We start from the raw sequence: 17,423 nt of genomic DNA on the forward strand, positions 1-17,423 counted from the left end.
CAGGGGGACCTTGCGAACCCTGCAGGATTTTAATCCATTGCGGTGTAATGTGTTTCCAATGGTTTTCTTGGTAACTGTGGTCCCTGCTAATTTGAGGTCATTCACTAACTCCTCCCGTGTAGTTCTAGGAAGCTTTTTCACCTTTCTCAGAACCATTGACACCCCACGAGGTGAGATCTTGCGTGGAGCCCCAGAGCGAGGTCGATTGATGGTCATTTTGTGCTCCTTCCATTTTTGAACAATCGCACCAACAGTTGTCACCTTCTCTCCCAGCTTCTTGCTAATGGTTTTGTAGCCCATTCCAGCCTTGTGCAGGTCTACAATTTTGTCTCTGACATCCTTGGACAGCTCTTTTGTCTTTCCCATGTTGGAGAGTTTGGAGTCTGCTTGATTGATTGATTCTGTGGACAGGTGTCTTTTATACAGGTGACTAGTTAAGACAGGTGTCCTTAATGAGGGTGACTAATTGAGTAGAAGTGTCTAACCACTCTGTGAGAGCCAGAACTCTTAATGTTTGGTAGGGGTTCAAAAACTTATTTCACTCAATGAAATGCAAATCAGTTGCTATCTATTTTATTTAAGGTTATTTTTTCGATTTTCCTTCTGATGTGCTATCTGCCACTGTTAAAATAAACCTACCATTGAAATGAACTGTTCTGAGACTTTTCATTTCTTTGTCATTGGACAAACTTACAAAATCAGTGAGGGGTCAAATAATTATTTCCTCCACTGTATATTCTGTTTATTTCAAAAGTTTTTGTAGTCAAAATGAATTGTGCATGAAATAAATCTCATAGCAAAATAGCTCTTCTCTGAAGACCATCTTGCTGAAATTACGTGTTGTAGATGAACTTCCTTGATGTACTTTGACTGTTTATGAATGAGGGGTCCATAGATGCAACCTTAGCGGCGATGAAGGAATGGATGCAGTGCAAAACGCCAGTGAGATCCTGAAATTCAAGCTCCTGCAAGAGAAAGACACAACTGTTAGTTTACAACATATGCTGATAATCTAAGAATGGAAAAGAAATGCCAAGTAGAGAAACTGCTGGTTCCAGACTTTTGTCAAAGGAAAAAAATAACTGGATCTCAGCTATGCTACCCTGCTGTGTAGTAACTCTCTGAAAATGCATGTGTGGGTTGGAGACATTCCAGTGTCTCAGCCACCAGCACCTACATCTATTGGGATAAATCATGATGCGTAACCATTTCCTCCTGCCACCAGAGGCGGCTGTTTCATTCATCAGAGACATTTTGTTCATGCAGAAGTGCACTGAACAGTGACCATTAGTGATCAATGAGAAAGCTCCCCCATCTAAAGGTCGTAGGGGTGTGGAACAGATAGTGAAGTTTAATTAAATGTAAATTTACATTTTGATAGCCCCAGGACCACTCCATGCTGATTAGTGTGAGCAGCACGGCAGAACCAGGACCACTCCACGCTGATTGGCATGAACGGCTCCGGGTGGAGATAGCAGGGGATGGGGCGCACCAAAGCTCCGCTCCACCTTCAGACTTCCAGCGGTGATTGCTACTCGGAGACTGTTAGACGGTTAAACCGCCATCTAATAACTCTGTACAGCACTGCGATCTAAGGCACATGGCTGTCAACCGGGGGACACAAGAGCAATGTGCTGTGATAGGCTGAAGCTTATGACAGCTGATTGCTGTGATAGGCTGACTGGGGGAGGGAGGGATATTTAAATAATTAAAAAAAATAGGTAAATGTAATAAAAAAAGAAAATAAATATTTATAAAAAATAAATAAACAATCATAGGGGTGATCTGACCCCACCAACAGAAAGCTCTGTTGGTGGGGAGGGGGATCACTTGTGTTCTGACTTGTACAGCCCTGCAGCGAGGCCTTAAAGCTGCAGTGGCCTATTTTTTAAAAAAATGGCCTGGTCACTAGGGGGGTTTATCACCGCGGTCTTTTAGTGGTTAATGCATACATTTATAATACCAGATTGGCAGGCTGTTATAGTCCCATTGCCTGTTTGATGAAAGTTTAATTTGATTGGACAAAAAGCTTCCCCAATGCTTCTCCGTTCCATCATAAACCACATAAAATAGTCAGGAAGTAGTTAGAAGGGGCACTAGCCAGTCTTTCACTGTGCACGAGGGATGATGGAGCAGCGCGTGATTGACAGCACATGGTAGGCAGGGAAGTGGCACGCACAATCAAATCAGCCATCACTCAGCCAAGTTGATCCCCCTGCTGGATCAACTTCGGGGGCTCCAGTACACACACCTGATTATCAGTTGAGGCGGTCATTAACAGCCTTTAATCATGCATGCCTTGTGTAGTCTAGTTAACTGAATGACAATGGGTCCCTTTGGTAAGGTTTTTGTTTTTCTTTTATTGCCTTTTTTAATCTTATCTTAACTAGCAAAACAAAAAAAAAATCATGGCTTTGAGCAGAAGCCAGGAGAGCTGTTTTATATTAAGTTAACTTAGTTCGGTACAATAATATAAACAGAAAAACAAACCTAGTCTGGCTAAGGTATTGTGTCGCTCATGCTTCTGTGTTTCAACAATTCTTTAATGATTTGCTTGAAATACACTGGAGGCAAATATTTGATTATTTGGTGTGATTTTAGTACTTTTATTTTGTTCCACTTCATTTACACATAACTTCCAACAAACCTTAAACAAACAATTTATTGTCAAACCTAACAAATATATCAAGATCACATACTGTAGCTTACAGACTCTTGGTACATTTTATAGTTTGTTTTCTGTTATTTTGCTAAGAAATATTTACTCTTCCATGAAGCATCATTTCAATATGACTATGTTTTCACAAAGTTGATTTTTTTCAGACCATGCCTTAGGTGATTAGTTTTTATATTACATTTTCATATTTTATATCACATCATTTTTTATGTTTTTATATATATCTTAAGGGAACACACACAAATATGTATTACCAAATATTAGACTTGCCAGTGATATATTATTTCTGTTTGGCTATTGTGAGTTTCTGCACTATGTATACTACTATGCTTTTTGTTGTGTTTTCTTTCTTTTTTTTTTTTCATTTTTGCATTGGATAACAAGGAACATTAAACAGTAAACTAAAATAATTAAATCTATGAGTGAGTTTATACTTTTAAGTAAGATAGCTAAGTGGTTAATAAGGGTAACTTTTAACCACTTAATGCCTGATTTATTAGCATCTTTATTGATCTTTAATTAATTAAAAATACATCTGCTGTAATACTGAAAATCTACAGTACATGTAACAGAAGTTGGCTGATAGGCATGAACCTGCAAAATACAGTATGTTGTATTTTTAAAGGGACTCGAGCTCAAAAAATAAACGAAATTGGTAAAATGATTTCCCTCCCACAGCAAAAATTACCCAAATACATTGTTTAGTAAAAAAAATAAAATACAAACAATTACAATTAAAAAAAACAAAAACAAAAAAACAACATAAATAGTTACCTAACTTAGTTACCTAACTTAGTTTCTTTTTTATTTTTTCCTATAAATAGACTAACAACCTTTAAGAAAATAAATGAGTTATTTTATTGAACACTTTAAAGGGACCCTGACCTCAAAAAATAAACAAAATTAGTACTTACCTGGGGCTTTCTGCAGCCCACTGTAGGTCGGGAGGTCCTCCGGCGTGGTCCTGGCTCCTCTCCCGGTCCCTCCACCACATACCGCACCGCCAACACCCGGGCTAGGTGTCGGGCTCCCACTTCCTAAACCAGGACGCTCTTTGTCATCACATCGGCTGCTGCATGCGCACTACTGTCACGCCGGTCGCCCTGATGACGCGTAGTGGCCAACGTGATGACGAAGAGCATCCCGGTTCAGTGGGAGCCCGGGTGTCCGCAGTGCGTTATGCGGCAGAGGGACTGGGAGAACAGCCAGGACCACGCCGGGGGACCTCCCGACCTACGGTGGGCTGCAGAAAGCCCCAGGTAAGTACTAATTTTGTTTATTTTTTGAGGTCACGGTCCCTTTAAAGTGTTCATTAAAATAACTAATTTATTTTCTTAAAGGTTGTTAGTCTATTTATAGGAATAAAGAAAAAAGTAACTAAGTTAGGTAACTAAGAGAGTAACCAAGCAGCTCAGGGTGACCCAAACTACTAGGAATGTATAGGGGGATGAAAGGAACCAAAAAGCCTTCCTTTCATCCCCCTATACATTCCTAGTACTTTGGGTCACCCTGAGCTGCTTGGTTACTCTGTTGTACTCGTCCAAGCCCTACTTCATAAAGCCTTATCAATCCCTGCCATGTACTGATGAGGACCAAAAGTCTGAAACAGGCTTTCTACATGTGGGTTTAATATGGCTGTGTAAAACTTAAAGCTAAAGGCTTGCTATACACCAGCAGTTCTGGATGCTTGCTTGGCTTAACAAGGGCGAAAAGGGATAATTTGCATATTTAGTGGTGGTGCATTGTGGGTAACCACAAATGTTCATTTACAACTGAATTATTGCAAATTTCCTTCTGTTTTAAGAAGGCAATTACACAAAGCTTAGGTAACTAAGTTAGGTAACTATTTAAGTTTTTTTTTTATTATTGTAACTGTTTTTATTTTTTTATTAAACAATGTATTTGGGTATTTTTTGGTGTGGGAGGGAAACAGATAATTTTAAATATAAAATAACGTAATACTTTAATAAAAAATGTATGTGGTGTAGTTTACTATTTGGCCACAAGATGGCCACAGTCAAAAAAGTCCTGAAAGCGTACGATCACGCTTCCAGGAACTACAAGGAGGCTGGGAAACTTTTTTTTTTGCAGAAATAATGTGGTCTCTGATAAGAGACCATTGTTTTTTCTGCGGGTGACTTAGATCGGTGAATGGAAATTATATTCACATTTATTGATCGGGAGGGTAACGCCAGGCAGCAGGAGAGCGCGCCTCAGGCAGCAGCAGCAGCACAGTCTATCTGGATGGATATATCCGTCCAGATAGACTGAAGTGGTTAATTGTATTTATAAAGCGCCAACATATTATGCAACGCTGTACAATAGTTAAGGTTATAGACCATATTTAAGAGTAACTGGCGCAAAAATCTTAACATTTAAATCACATACAAATAAGAAGTACATTTCTCCCAGAGCAAAATGAGCCATAAATTACTTTACTCCTATGTTGCTGTCACTTACAGTAGGTAGTAGAAATCTGACATTACCGACAGATTTTGGATTAGCCCACCTTCTCATAGGGGGGTTCTCAGGGTTGTCTTTATTTTTAAAAAGCACTAAGTGAATGGCAGTTGCTCTGTCCAACTGCCAAAATAGTGAGCAGCGAGCAGGGAGGCTGGCCAGCATCTGTATTAATAATTTTCAGAGCATGTCTTTATAAAGAATAAAGGCCATGCTGAGAATCCCCCATGAAGAGATGGACTAACCCAACAACTGTCGGTAATGTCAGATTTCTACTACCTACTGTAAGTGACAGCAACATAGGAGAAAAGTAATTTATGGCTCATTTTACTCTGGGAGAAATGCACTTCTTATTTGTATGCATTTTAAAGTTTAAGATTTTCCTCTTTAGGGGTGACATACAGCAATAAAACAATACAGGAATACATGCAAACCAGATCATGTAGCACAGTAGGAGTACAAGGTATTGTTTAGTCAGTCACTGGATGGAGCATGGAGATTAGGCAAGTTGAGTTCATTCAAGAGTTCACTCAGATCCATAGGATGGGTGTACGGTAGAGTTGGGCCGAACGGTTCACCTGCGAACGGTTCCATGCGAACTTCAGTGGTTCGCGTTCGCGTCCCCCCATAATGCACCATGAGGGTCAACTTTGACCCTCTACATCACAGTCAGCAGGCCCAGTGTAGCCAATTAGGCTACACTAGCCCCTGGAGCCACTCCCCCCCTAATACAAGGCAGGCAGCGGTGGCCATTACGCTCACTCGTGTGCCTGCGTTAGTGAGAGTAGGGCGAGCTGCTGCAGACTGTCTCTCATAGGGAAAGATTAGTTAGGCTTAGCTTGTTCCTGGCTGCATACCTGTTCTGTTCAGTACCTGCATACCTGTTCAGTGAACCTGCCACTGCATACCTGTTCTGTGAACCCACCACTGCATACCTGTTCTGTGAACCCACCACTGCATACCTGTACTGTGAACTCACCACTGCATACCTGTTCAGTGAACCCACCACTGCTTACCTGTTCAGTGAACCCACCACTGCATACCTGTTCTTTGAACCCACCACTGCATACCTGTTCTGTGAACCCACCACTGCATACCTGTACTGTGAACCCACCACTGCATACCTGTTCAGTGAACCCACCACTGCATACCTGTTCAGTGAACCCACCACTGCATACCTGTTCTGTGAACCCACCACTGCATACCTGTACTGTGAACTCACCACTGCATACCTGTTCAGTGAACCCACCACTGCATACCTGTTCAGTGAACCTGCCACTGCATACCTGTTCTGTGAACCCACCACTGCATACCTGTTCTGTGAACCCACCACTGCATACCTGTTCTGTGAACCCACCACTGCATACCTGTACTGTGAACCCACCACTGCATACCTGTTCTGTGAACCCACCACTGCATACCTGTACTGTGAACCCACCACTAGGGCTGAGCTCTCGGATTCCGAATTTCGAGTTTGCCATCGGAATTTGGCAGTTCCGAGTAAGCTCTCGAAACCCAAAAATTCGGCAATTCCGAGTACCGAATTCGCTTTTACATTGAAGACAATAGTGCTAAATTCCATGGGTTAATTGTAAAGCCCCTGTACATGCTATCATCACCAAATTTGGCATGTATGTTAAGCAGACGAGTAGGAACATGGTAAAAAAAAAATTGTGAAAAGACCTTATAGTTTTTGAAAAAATCGATTTTAAAGTTTCATAGGAAAAATGTTTTTAAAACTGTGTAAAATGACACTGCTGCAGAACTGGTTACTGCATTCCGAGTTCTGTATACATATTGTATACATTTCATGAAAACAGACAGCGTGGGGTCCCCCCTCCCAAGCCTCCTTAACCCCCTTGTCCCCCATGCAGGCTGGGATAGCCAGAATGCGGAGTCCCGGCCACGTGGGGCTTTGCACCCTGAGCTATACCAGCCCACATGGTCCATGGTATGGGGGGGCTCTGGAGGAGAGGGGCGGCCAACCTCCCCCTCTCCCCCAGAGCCCTTGTCCAATCCATGGAGGAGGTGGGGGCCGCCGACGTCCTGGGGGGTTCATGGTGCCATCCGGGGTTCCCCTTTAACAAGCGGACCCCGGAAGCCGCCCCCTCCCCAGGAGAAATGAGTATAGGGGTACACGGTACCCCTTACCCATTTCAGCAGAGTTAAAAAAAGAAATAAAAACATGACAACGAAAAAAGTCCTTTATTGTTCTAAATTAACCAGGGATACTTACCTTGGGATAATCTCACGCCAGTAACCTCAGGAGTGGTCCCACGCCAGTATCCTCTTATGACATCCCACCTCCCTCCCACACTGACGAACTCCCACCACTGAATGGTCACAGTCAGCCTCTGCATCTGTATAGCAGAGGCTAAGAACACGAAAATGTTGCCTTTAAAACAAGAAATTTCGGCAAACAGTGATGCAATCAAAATGGCCACTGGGAAATCCCCGATCGCTGGAGGCCACACTAGAGTGGCGAAACCAGTGATTTTTCACATAGATGGTGGGTCCAGGTGACCAGAGCAGGAGGTTCCCTAATCCCCTGGACCCACCCATTCATGTGAAATAACGTGTATTCTGACACTCTGAGGTGGCCTCCGGGGAACGGGGATTCCCCAGCAGCCATTTTGTTTATGACACTGTGTGCCAAAAATTCTTGACTTAGCAAACAATTTTCGTGTTTCTAGCTTATGCAATACAGATTGCAGAGGCTGTCTACAGCCATTCATCCCCAGGAGTTCTGTAGGATCGGCAGGTGCGCGGGACCTCCTAAGAGGATAGAGGGGGGCACAGCGCAGGAAGGTGGGAAAGTGGGCACAGAGCGGCGGGGAGGGGGGGGAAGCCTCCCCTCCCTCACCTAGGGCCCCCCCTTGCGCACTCCCCCCACCTCCAGAATTCCAGCCAGCCAGCGGAACGGCTTACCGAGAGCGATAGCTCTGTGTGCCGCTGGTCTGGTATTCTGCACTGACACTGTCCAATCACGCTCTCGCAGTACTTCCTGTGAGAGCGTAAATGGACAATGCAATGCAGGAGACCAGACCAGCAGCGGCACACAGAGCTCTTCTCTCGGTAAGTGATTCCCGCTCGCTGCCGCTGCTGGCTGCAATTTTGGAGAGGGAGCACGGAAGGGGGACCCTAGGTGAGGGAGGGGGGAAGGCTTCCACTCCTCCCCGCCACTCTGTGCCCACTGCCCCCCCTTCCAGCATGGGGGCCCCCACTAACTGGTGACCTGCCTACCTAAACTGGGGACACCTATAGACCTGGGTATATCTATACTGGGGACACCTATATACCTGCCTACCTAAACTTGGAAACTTGGCAGCGAGCGGGAATCACTTCCCGAGAGAAGAGCTCTGTGTGCCGCTGCTGGTCTGGTCTCCTGCATTGCATTGTCCAATTACGCTCTCACAGGAAGTACTGCGAGAGCGTGATTGGACAGTGTCAGTGCAGAATACCAGACCAGCGGCACACAGAGCTATCGCTCTCGGTAAGCCGTTCCGCTGGCTGGCTGGAATTCTGGAGGTGGGGGGGAGTGCGCAAGGGGGGGCCCTAGGTGAGGGAGGGGAGGCTTCCCCCCCTTCCCGCCGCTCTGTGCCCACTTTCCCACCTTCCTGCGCTGTGCCCCCCTCTATCCTCTTAGGAGGTCCCGCGCACCTGCCGATCCTGCAGAACTCCTGGGGATGAATGGCTGTAGACAGCCTCTGCAATCTGTATTGCATAAGCTAGAAACACGAAAATTGTTTGCTAAAACAAGAATTTTTGGCAAACAGTGTCATAAACAAAATGGCTGCTGGGGAATCCCCGTTCCCCGGAGGCCACCTCAGAGTGTCAGAATACGCGTTATTTCACATGAATGGGTGGGTCCAGGGGATTAGGGCACCTCCTGCTCTGGTCACCTGGACCCACCATCTATGTGAAAAATCACTGGTTTCGCCACTTTAGTGTGGTCTCCAGCGATCAGGGATTTCCCAGTGGCCATTTTGATTGCATCACTGTTTGCCGAAATTTCTTGTTTTAAAGCACATGTGTCGAACTCCAGGCCTGGAGGGCCAGATCCATGCCAGTGTTTAGGATGGATTGAGAAAGAAAGGAATGTGTTCTACTTGATGGACCACACCTTTCCTGATTCAGACCCATCAATTCATTTGAGCTGTATCAAAAATGTGTGAGGACCTCGGCCCTCGTAGGACCAGTTTTACATCCCTGTTTTAAAGGCAACATTTTCGTGTTCTCAGCCTCTGCTATACAGATGCAGAGGCTGACTGTGACCATTCAGTGGTGGGAGTTCGTCAGTGTGGGAGGGAGGTGGGATGTCATAAGAGGATACTGGCGTGGGACCTCTCCTGAGGTTACTGGTGTGAGATTATCCCAAGGTAAGTATCCCTGGTTAATTTAGAACAATAAAGGACTTTTTTCGTTGTCGTGTTTTTATTTCTTTTTTTTTAACTCTGCTGAAATGGGTAAGGGGTACCGTGTATCCCTATACTCATCTCTCCTGGGGAGGGGGCGGCTTCCGGGGTCCGCTTGTTAAAGGGGAACCCCGGATGGCACCATGAACCCCCCAGGATGTCGGCGGCCCCCACCTCCTCCTGGGGCACCGGAGGTGGGGAAGAGCCCCTTGTCCATGGATTGGACAAGGGCTCTGGAGGAGAGGGGGAGGTTGGCCGCCCCTCTCCTCCAGAGCCCCCCCATACCATGGACCATGCGGGCTGGTATAGCTCAGGGTGCGAAGCCCCACGTGGCCGGGACTTCGCATTCTGGCTATCCCAGCCTGCATGGGGGACAAGGGGTTAAGGAGGCTTGGGAGGGGGGACCCCACGCTGTCTGTTTTCATGAAATGTATACAATATGTATACAGAACTCGGAATGCAGTAACCTGTACTGCAGCAGTGTCATTTTACACAGTTTAAAAACCATTTTTCTTATGAAACTTTGAAATCGATTCGCTCAAAACCTATAAGCTCTTTTCACCATTTTTTTTTTTACCATGTTCCTACCCATCTGCTTAATAAACATGGCAAATTTGGTAATGATAGCATGTATGGGGGCTTTACAATTAACCGCAGAAGTTAACACTATTTAATTCAATAGAAATGCACTCAGAACACGAAAATTCGGAACACGAAACTCGGTTTTCGCATGCGGTACACGAAATTTCGATGAAATCGGAATTCAGCTGTTCTGATCAGCCCTACCCACCACTGCATACCTGTTCAGTGAACCCACCACTGCATACCTGTTCAGTGAACCCACCACTGCATACCTGTTCAGTGAACCTGCCACTGCATACCTGTTCTGTGAACCCGCCACTGTATACCTGTTCTGTTCAGTGAACCCGTCACTGCATACCTGTTCTGTGAACCCACCACTGCATACCTGTTCTGTGAACCCGCCACTGTATACCTGTTCTGTTCAGTGAACCCGCCACTGCATACCTGTTCTCGCCATGGTGCGCACCAGTCCAGCACGGCCGTCACTACACAAACAGCTGTTTGCGGTGCGTTACACGGTGAATTTGGTGTGTCAGTGTGAAGCAGTACCTTAATTACACTACCTGATTGATGTATACACATGCAAGATGTTTTAAAGCACTTTAGGCCTGTCATTTAGCATTCAATGTGATTTCTGCCCTTAAAACGCTGCTTTGCGTCAAATCCAGATTTTTCCCGGGGACTTTTGGCGTGTATCCCACTCCTCCACCTGGGGGTCCAGGTGTTAGACCCCTTGAAACATCTTTTCCATCACTTTTGTGGCCTGCATAATTTTTTTTTTCAAAGTTCGCATCCCCATTGAAGTCTATGGCGGTTCGCGAACTTTTACGCGAACCGAACCTTACGCGGAAGTTCGCGAACCCGGTTCGCGAACCTAAAATCGGAGGTTCGGCCCCACTCTAGTGTATGGTAATGGAGGTGATTGATCATGTAGGAGACATAAGGAGGAGGGCCCTGCCCAAAGGCTTACAATCTAGAGTAAAATTACTATAATTGTATACAAAAATCTCAAAATACTAACAAAATCATACAATTAAAATACATGCAGGATGGCCACATGGCACCACTACACCAAAAGCAAACATCAGCACACACAGGGGTCGATCAACATTGCCAAAACAGATACATTCCTTGCAGGAAAGTAGCAAACGGCATGGAAGGTAGTCAATCAGTGCAGTCCGACAATCACAGAATACAAACAATGCTCTTCGTCCAGCTATCAACCCATTAAAAAGAAAACATCTCCACTGTATGTATAAACCATTTATTATTATTATTATTATTATTATTATTATTATTATTATTATTATTATTATTATTATTATTATTATTATTATTATGTTTACAATCTGAGAGAGAGAGAGATGAATCTACCTGGCTATCTGGGGTTCTCTTTGGACAACTGTTGAACACAAAAGGCAAGGCCATGCCTGGCTACATATCCTTAAGCAGTGGCTGGATGGTGTAATGGTTAAGGGCTCTGCCTCTGACACAGGAGACCAGAGTTCAAATCTCGGCTCTGTCTGTTCAGTAAGTCAGCACCTATTCAGTAGAAGACCTTAGGCAAGTCTTCCTATATCACTGCTACCGCCTATAGAGCGTGCCCTAGTGGCTGCAGCTCTGGTGCTTTGAGTCTGCCAGGAAAAAAGTGCACTATACATGTTATTTGTCTTGTCTAGTTTTACTCTTGACAACTGTTGTTGAACACAAAAGGCAAGGCCATGCCTGGCTACATAGCCTTAAGCAGTGGCTGGATGGTGTAATGGTTAAGGGCTCTGCCTCTGACACAGGAGACCAGGGTTTGAATCTCGCTCTGTCTGCTCAGTAAGCCAGCACCTATTCAGTAGGAGACCTTAGGCAAGTCTTCCTATCATTGCTACTGCCTATAGAGCGTGCACTAATGGCTGCAGCTCTGGTGCTTTGAGTCCACCAGGAAAAAAGTGCAATATAAATGTTATTTGTCTTGTCTAATTTTTCTCTTGACAACTGTTATTGAACACAAAAGGCAAGGCCATGCCTGGCTACATATCCTTAAAGGACTTACGAGGCGAAACGGCGAAAAAAAGTTAATCACTTGCCTCATCTGTTAAGGCACGGAGGACGCCGTCCGCGCCCTCCGTGCCGATCCGCCGGGTCCCCCCGCTTATTAGCCCCCCGGGCCGGCTGCCGACCCCACGGCCCGGGTCAGGCTCTCTCGCCTCTCCCAAGATGGCCGCATCCTTTGCCCGCGAGAGAGCCCGACCCGGGCCGTGGGGTCGGCAGCCGGCCCGGGGGGCTAATAAGCGGGGGGACCCGGCGGATCGGCACGGAGGGCGCGGACGGCGTCCTCCGTGCCTTAACAGATGAGGCAAGTGATTAACTTTTTTTCGCCGTTTCGCCTCGTAAGTCCTTTAAGCAGTGGCTGGATGGTGTAATGGTTAAGGGCTCTGCCTCTGACACAGGAGACCAGGGTTTCGAATCTTGGCTCTTTCTGCTCAGTAAGCCAGCACCTATTCAGTAGGAGACCTTAGGCAAGTCTTCCTAACGCTGCTACTGCCTATAGAGTGTGCCCTAGTGGCTGCAGCTCTGGTGCTTTGAGTCCGCCAGGAAAAAAGTGTGATATAAATGTTATTTGTCTTGTCTAATTTTTCTCTTGGATTGAGCATAAATGGTACATGCTAGGCTAGTTTCAGCTAGTAGTGTTGGTGGTATAATGGATTTGTTAGTCACCTACCATACACTGAGACCTGGGTTCAATCCCCAGCCACAGTATGTAAGCTGGCTGTTGAAATACTGGAATCCCCTGGCAGAAAAGACCCTCCTCCCTTTGGTAGAAGGGAGGAGCTCCAGGTATTAGAACCCTTGAAACATGATTTCTATTATTTTTCCAGCTAGTAGAAATTTTTCTAAATTTTGAAGTTCGCCTCCCCATTGAAGTCAATTGGGGTTTGCAAGCTTTTTTGCGAACCGAACTTTCCGCGGAAGTTCGCGAACAGGGTTCGCGAACCGAAAATCGGAGGTTCGCAACATCACTAGTGATCATGTGGCCATTACATAGATCCATAGCCATAAAAACCTTGTTCCTTGAGACTCTGCTAACTTATTTTGCTCCTCACCAACCCACTTAATCCAAAAGTGGGTGTTAACCTTGTTCGGAACCTTTCTACCATTGAGGACCCGTTGAAGACAATAGAAAGGGTGGTTTAGCAGGTGGAGGATCTGGTTCTAGTTGCAGGATTCCTATGAATCTGTGAAGGAAAGCCCCCCCCCCCCCTCCGTTAATAGGGAGTAGAGAGAAACATAAGGTATACAGAGCATTCTGTATACATTTACAGTGTAGACTTGCTACTGTATTGCTAAGAAGAGGAGGCCAAATAAAAGTTTTCACTGGACTGGGGCTTTATAAAGTGAATATGGAGGAACAGAAAGACAGCAATTCAACTATCATTTTCAGAGGAAAACTTTGAGTAAGAATATACCTTTTACTTGCAAGGCAAGATTAAAGTGCAAAATATCATGTATCCATGATGTGTATTGATGTGATCCCAGAATCTTCTGGAGCACCTTTGGTAACTAAAGAAAAGGTAGATGTGCAGTTCACAAAAAAAAAACTACCACTGCTGTTAATCACATTGCTCATCAGCTAGGGACAACTGCAGTGGCAACTCTGATTGGAAATTGCACTCCAGGAACATGCTTAGAATGATTTTCCCAGAAAAGACCCCTGCTTACGGTATATTCAATACTGTTACAGGCAATGTTGGTGCAGGGTGAAGACGGCACTCCGTGCCTGCACAAACCCGTATTCCCCCTCTGAGTTATAGCAACTCGGGGGAGACACACAATTTGGGGACTAGCTGTTGCTGGTGGACAAATTACCTTTTCTTTTAGCTAATTTGCTAAAGTCTCCATGTAGCACTGGCGCCTTCGGCGCATCACTGCTCCAAAACCAGCTACCTCACCTGCTAGTGCCCATGCTCTATGAGAATGATTCCCATTCAAGCACATGCAGCCCAGCAGGAAGTAAATACATTGCACTTTTTTATTAAGAAAGCCACAGGAGGACGTATAGTATATCAAACAAGGCTGTGACAGAATTGTGTTTAATTAGTGGAAATCAATAATACTATTTATGCTACTTATGTATAAAGGGCTTTGTACTTTGCAATTTCTATTCTATTTGGCTGACCCCTGCCTACACCAGCAAGCCCATTACAAAAACAAAACACCAGAGAAAAAAATTGCATTAATCAGAACTGGTCTTTGGGAGGGTTTTATTTTAAGGTATGTACACAAATTTCAGCAAAACTACACAAGTCGGTAGCTTAAAAAATACCCACTTTTGAATAGACCTAGATGTTAGCTTTCCATAATGGGGGCATGTGTGACTTTTTTCTGAAGTCCTAACTCATCTGAGGCTATGCAAACACAGAATGGTGCTGTAACAGTGCAAAAAAATGGCCAAAGGCGCACCTTGAGAATAATGGATTACTCTGCATCCAAATGTTTTATAGGATACCTCATTTTAATCAAAATGAGTTGTAGGATACATTTTGATGTGTCTTACAGCTTGGACCCATGTCACATAAAAATAGGTAGGGACAAACTTCGTGCAAAAAATTGGTCTGTAGAAAGCCACATGCACACTTCAGCATTAATGGCCTGCCAATTGCCCAGCAAGATATCAACTAAGACACAAGTTATATCATTTTAACTGTGAAAATAAGTAGAATAGATTTTAGGGTGTTTTAGGGTTGAGGCCTATGTCTTGTGATTAGTGATGCTCGGATACCCCCCAATCACGGATTCGACTATTCGGCCTTGATTGAAAAAAACATTTGGAAATTCCGTGATTAATTTCCGGATTTGAAACGGACTCACAAATTTGACCCGGATTTTTTTCCGTAGATGAGGCAATCACAGAAATTCACGACTGTGATCATGGAAAAGCATTTTAGCTAATAGCAAGGCCCCATACATGCTACAATCCCCCAAATTCCATGGATTATAAAGGTGGTAAGGGGCGACAACATAAACAAAAAAAGTCCAAAAAGAACTTTTAGTTTTTGAGAAAAGGGATTTTAAAGTTGAATCAACACTTTAAATTCGGCTATTAATTGGTAATAAGTGGTTTTAAACAGGGAAATACACTTTAAGCAATCACAGAGGTGAAGGTGAGTCCCAATGGCACCTGGCGGTGGTGGTACCACTGGAGGAGGACGAGTGGCCGACGCCACAAAAACACCTAGGGATAGCAATGACATGGCAGCAGAGTTGTCCATGGCCGCTGGCGGTGGGAACGCAGACTTTAGTAGTGAAATAGAACATCAGCAGCAGCAGGATAAGGACTAAAGCGGTCAGTGTGGCAGCACATAATAACCATGGCACCTCACTGGTGATACCACAGCATGATAATGCTGCTCAAAAAATTACATGCATCCATGGCCCCCATCCGTGGGTAGATGTCACAGCAAGTGTGGGGCTGCTGCTGGGGATTCTGCTCACAGCGGAGGTCTGGGATAAAGTAATGATGGGCTTCTCCTCCATCATCATGTCCATCAATGCCTGTGAATCTCCTGAATGACCACACTGTGACCCAAGGTGCTGAAAATGGGTGCCACCGGCGTCAGTTGACTCGGGCCCAGGCTGTGCTGCTGATAGACGCCTCTCTGCTGCTGCACCCCCTACAGCTGAGTGCCCTCTCCCTGGCCGTGGACCAGTCCCAGAAGTGGCGGAGGCAATGGCACTCCCCCTCCTGCCACACCCATGACCCCTGCCAGACATGTTGCATACTATGCACAAACTTTCAAGGTAGAGAAAGTGTGCTGCTTTTTACAGTCAATACGTGTGTGTGAGCCTCGGGGCAGACGGAATATAACAGGGGGCTTTTATTGATCTTTCTGAAAAGAAAAAAAATACTGAATACAGTAAAATAGAACATGAAAATCAGTGGACAGTGCCGCGGTCTGCCTGCACTATGCGCACAGCAAACTAACCAGCTGCATGCTTGTAGCAAAGTACAAGGTCACTGACTATACTTAGTGACTGAACAACTGTGGCAGTGACTTCAACTAACTGAAGTTGATCACTGGCTGGCTGGCTGGCTTAGCTAGCTAAAAACTATACAGTAATAGAGCAGTAGAATCAGTGTGAAGTTAAACCTGCCTGCCTGCACTAAGCACAGCAATCAGTACACTCTCTCACTGACAACTACACTGAATACAACTAACTTAAAGAAGAATGGTCACGCAAATCTTAAAATTTAAAACACATACAGATAAGAAATACATTTCTCCTAGGGTAAAATGAGCCATAAATTACTTTTCTCCTATGTTGCTGTCACTTACAGTACGTAGTAGAAATCTGACATTACCAACAGATTTTGGACTAGCCTATCTTTTCATAAGGGGGTTCTCAGGGTTTTCTTTATTTTTAAAAGCACTTAGTGAAGGGCAGTTGCTCCATCCAACTGCCAAAATTGTGTGCAGCGAGCTGGCCAGCATCTTTGTATTAATCATTTTCAGAGAATGTCTTTATAAAAAATAAAGGCCATGCTGAGAACCCCCTATAGAGAGATGGACTAGCCCAAAATCTGCTGGTAATGTCAGATTTCTACTACCTACTGTAAGTGACAGCAACATAGGAGAAAAATAATTTATGGCTCATTTTACTCTGGGAGAAATGTACTTTTTATTTGCATTTGTTTTAAATGTTAAGATTTTTTTGTGATGGTTCCTCTTTATAAGGACAATGTAATAACTGAAAACGCTGATGCACAATATGGCCTGGAGATGATCCTCTCAGTGCCACAGAGTCTAGCAAGGATGGAGCTCCTTTAATAGCCCCTACTTTATATACAGGAGGGGAGGGCAGCGCCTCCCCTCCCATGGTTGGTTGCTAGGGCCTGGCTGGGGGCCTCTGATTGGCCCATGGATGTCAATTCTGCCCCTTTCCACCCAATCACGACCTAATCACAGATTTCCAATGTGATCACGACCATAATCACTGTTCGAATATTTGCAATCATGGAATTTCCGTGGCCGATTTCCGTGATATCAGAATTGATCATGGATTAGGATTCAGAAGTCGAATAGTGAAAAAGTGCTGGTGAATCATGGCTATTCCCTGATCACAGAAATTATCCGAGCAACACTGCTTGTGATTTTTTTTTTGTGACAAACTTAATCAAAGGCAACAACACTGTTATTTTTAAATACTTTGTACCAAAGTAAAGCGCTTGTAAAAAAAGCATCAAATTGAGTAAATTTAAAGAGACTCTGAAGCGAGAATAATTCTCGCTTCAGAGCTCA

The 17,423-nt window shown here is 44.7% G+C and overlaps 1 protein-coding gene across 1 annotated transcript in view; it reads right to left on the bottom strand.

Moving 5' to 3' along the window:
- Positions 1-729: 729 nt before the first annotated feature.
- Positions 730-17,423, bottom strand: part of SNTG2 (syntrophin gamma 2) — a 522,646-nt gene continuing 505,952 nt past the window's right edge. The window contains exon 17 of the mRNA XM_068279105.1: positions 730-965. Coding sequence (XP_068135206.1) covers positions 834-965 — 132 coding nt within the window. The 3' untranslated portion in view covers positions 730-833. The remainder of the gene's footprint in view (positions 966-17,423) is intronic.

Source organism: Hyperolius riggenbachi, chromosome 4 (genome assembly GCF_040937935.1).
Source record: "Hyperolius riggenbachi isolate aHypRig1 chromosome 4, aHypRig1.pri, whole genome shotgun sequence".
NCBI classification, from domain to species: Eukaryota; Metazoa; Chordata; class Amphibia; order Anura; family Hyperoliidae; genus Hyperolius; species Hyperolius riggenbachi.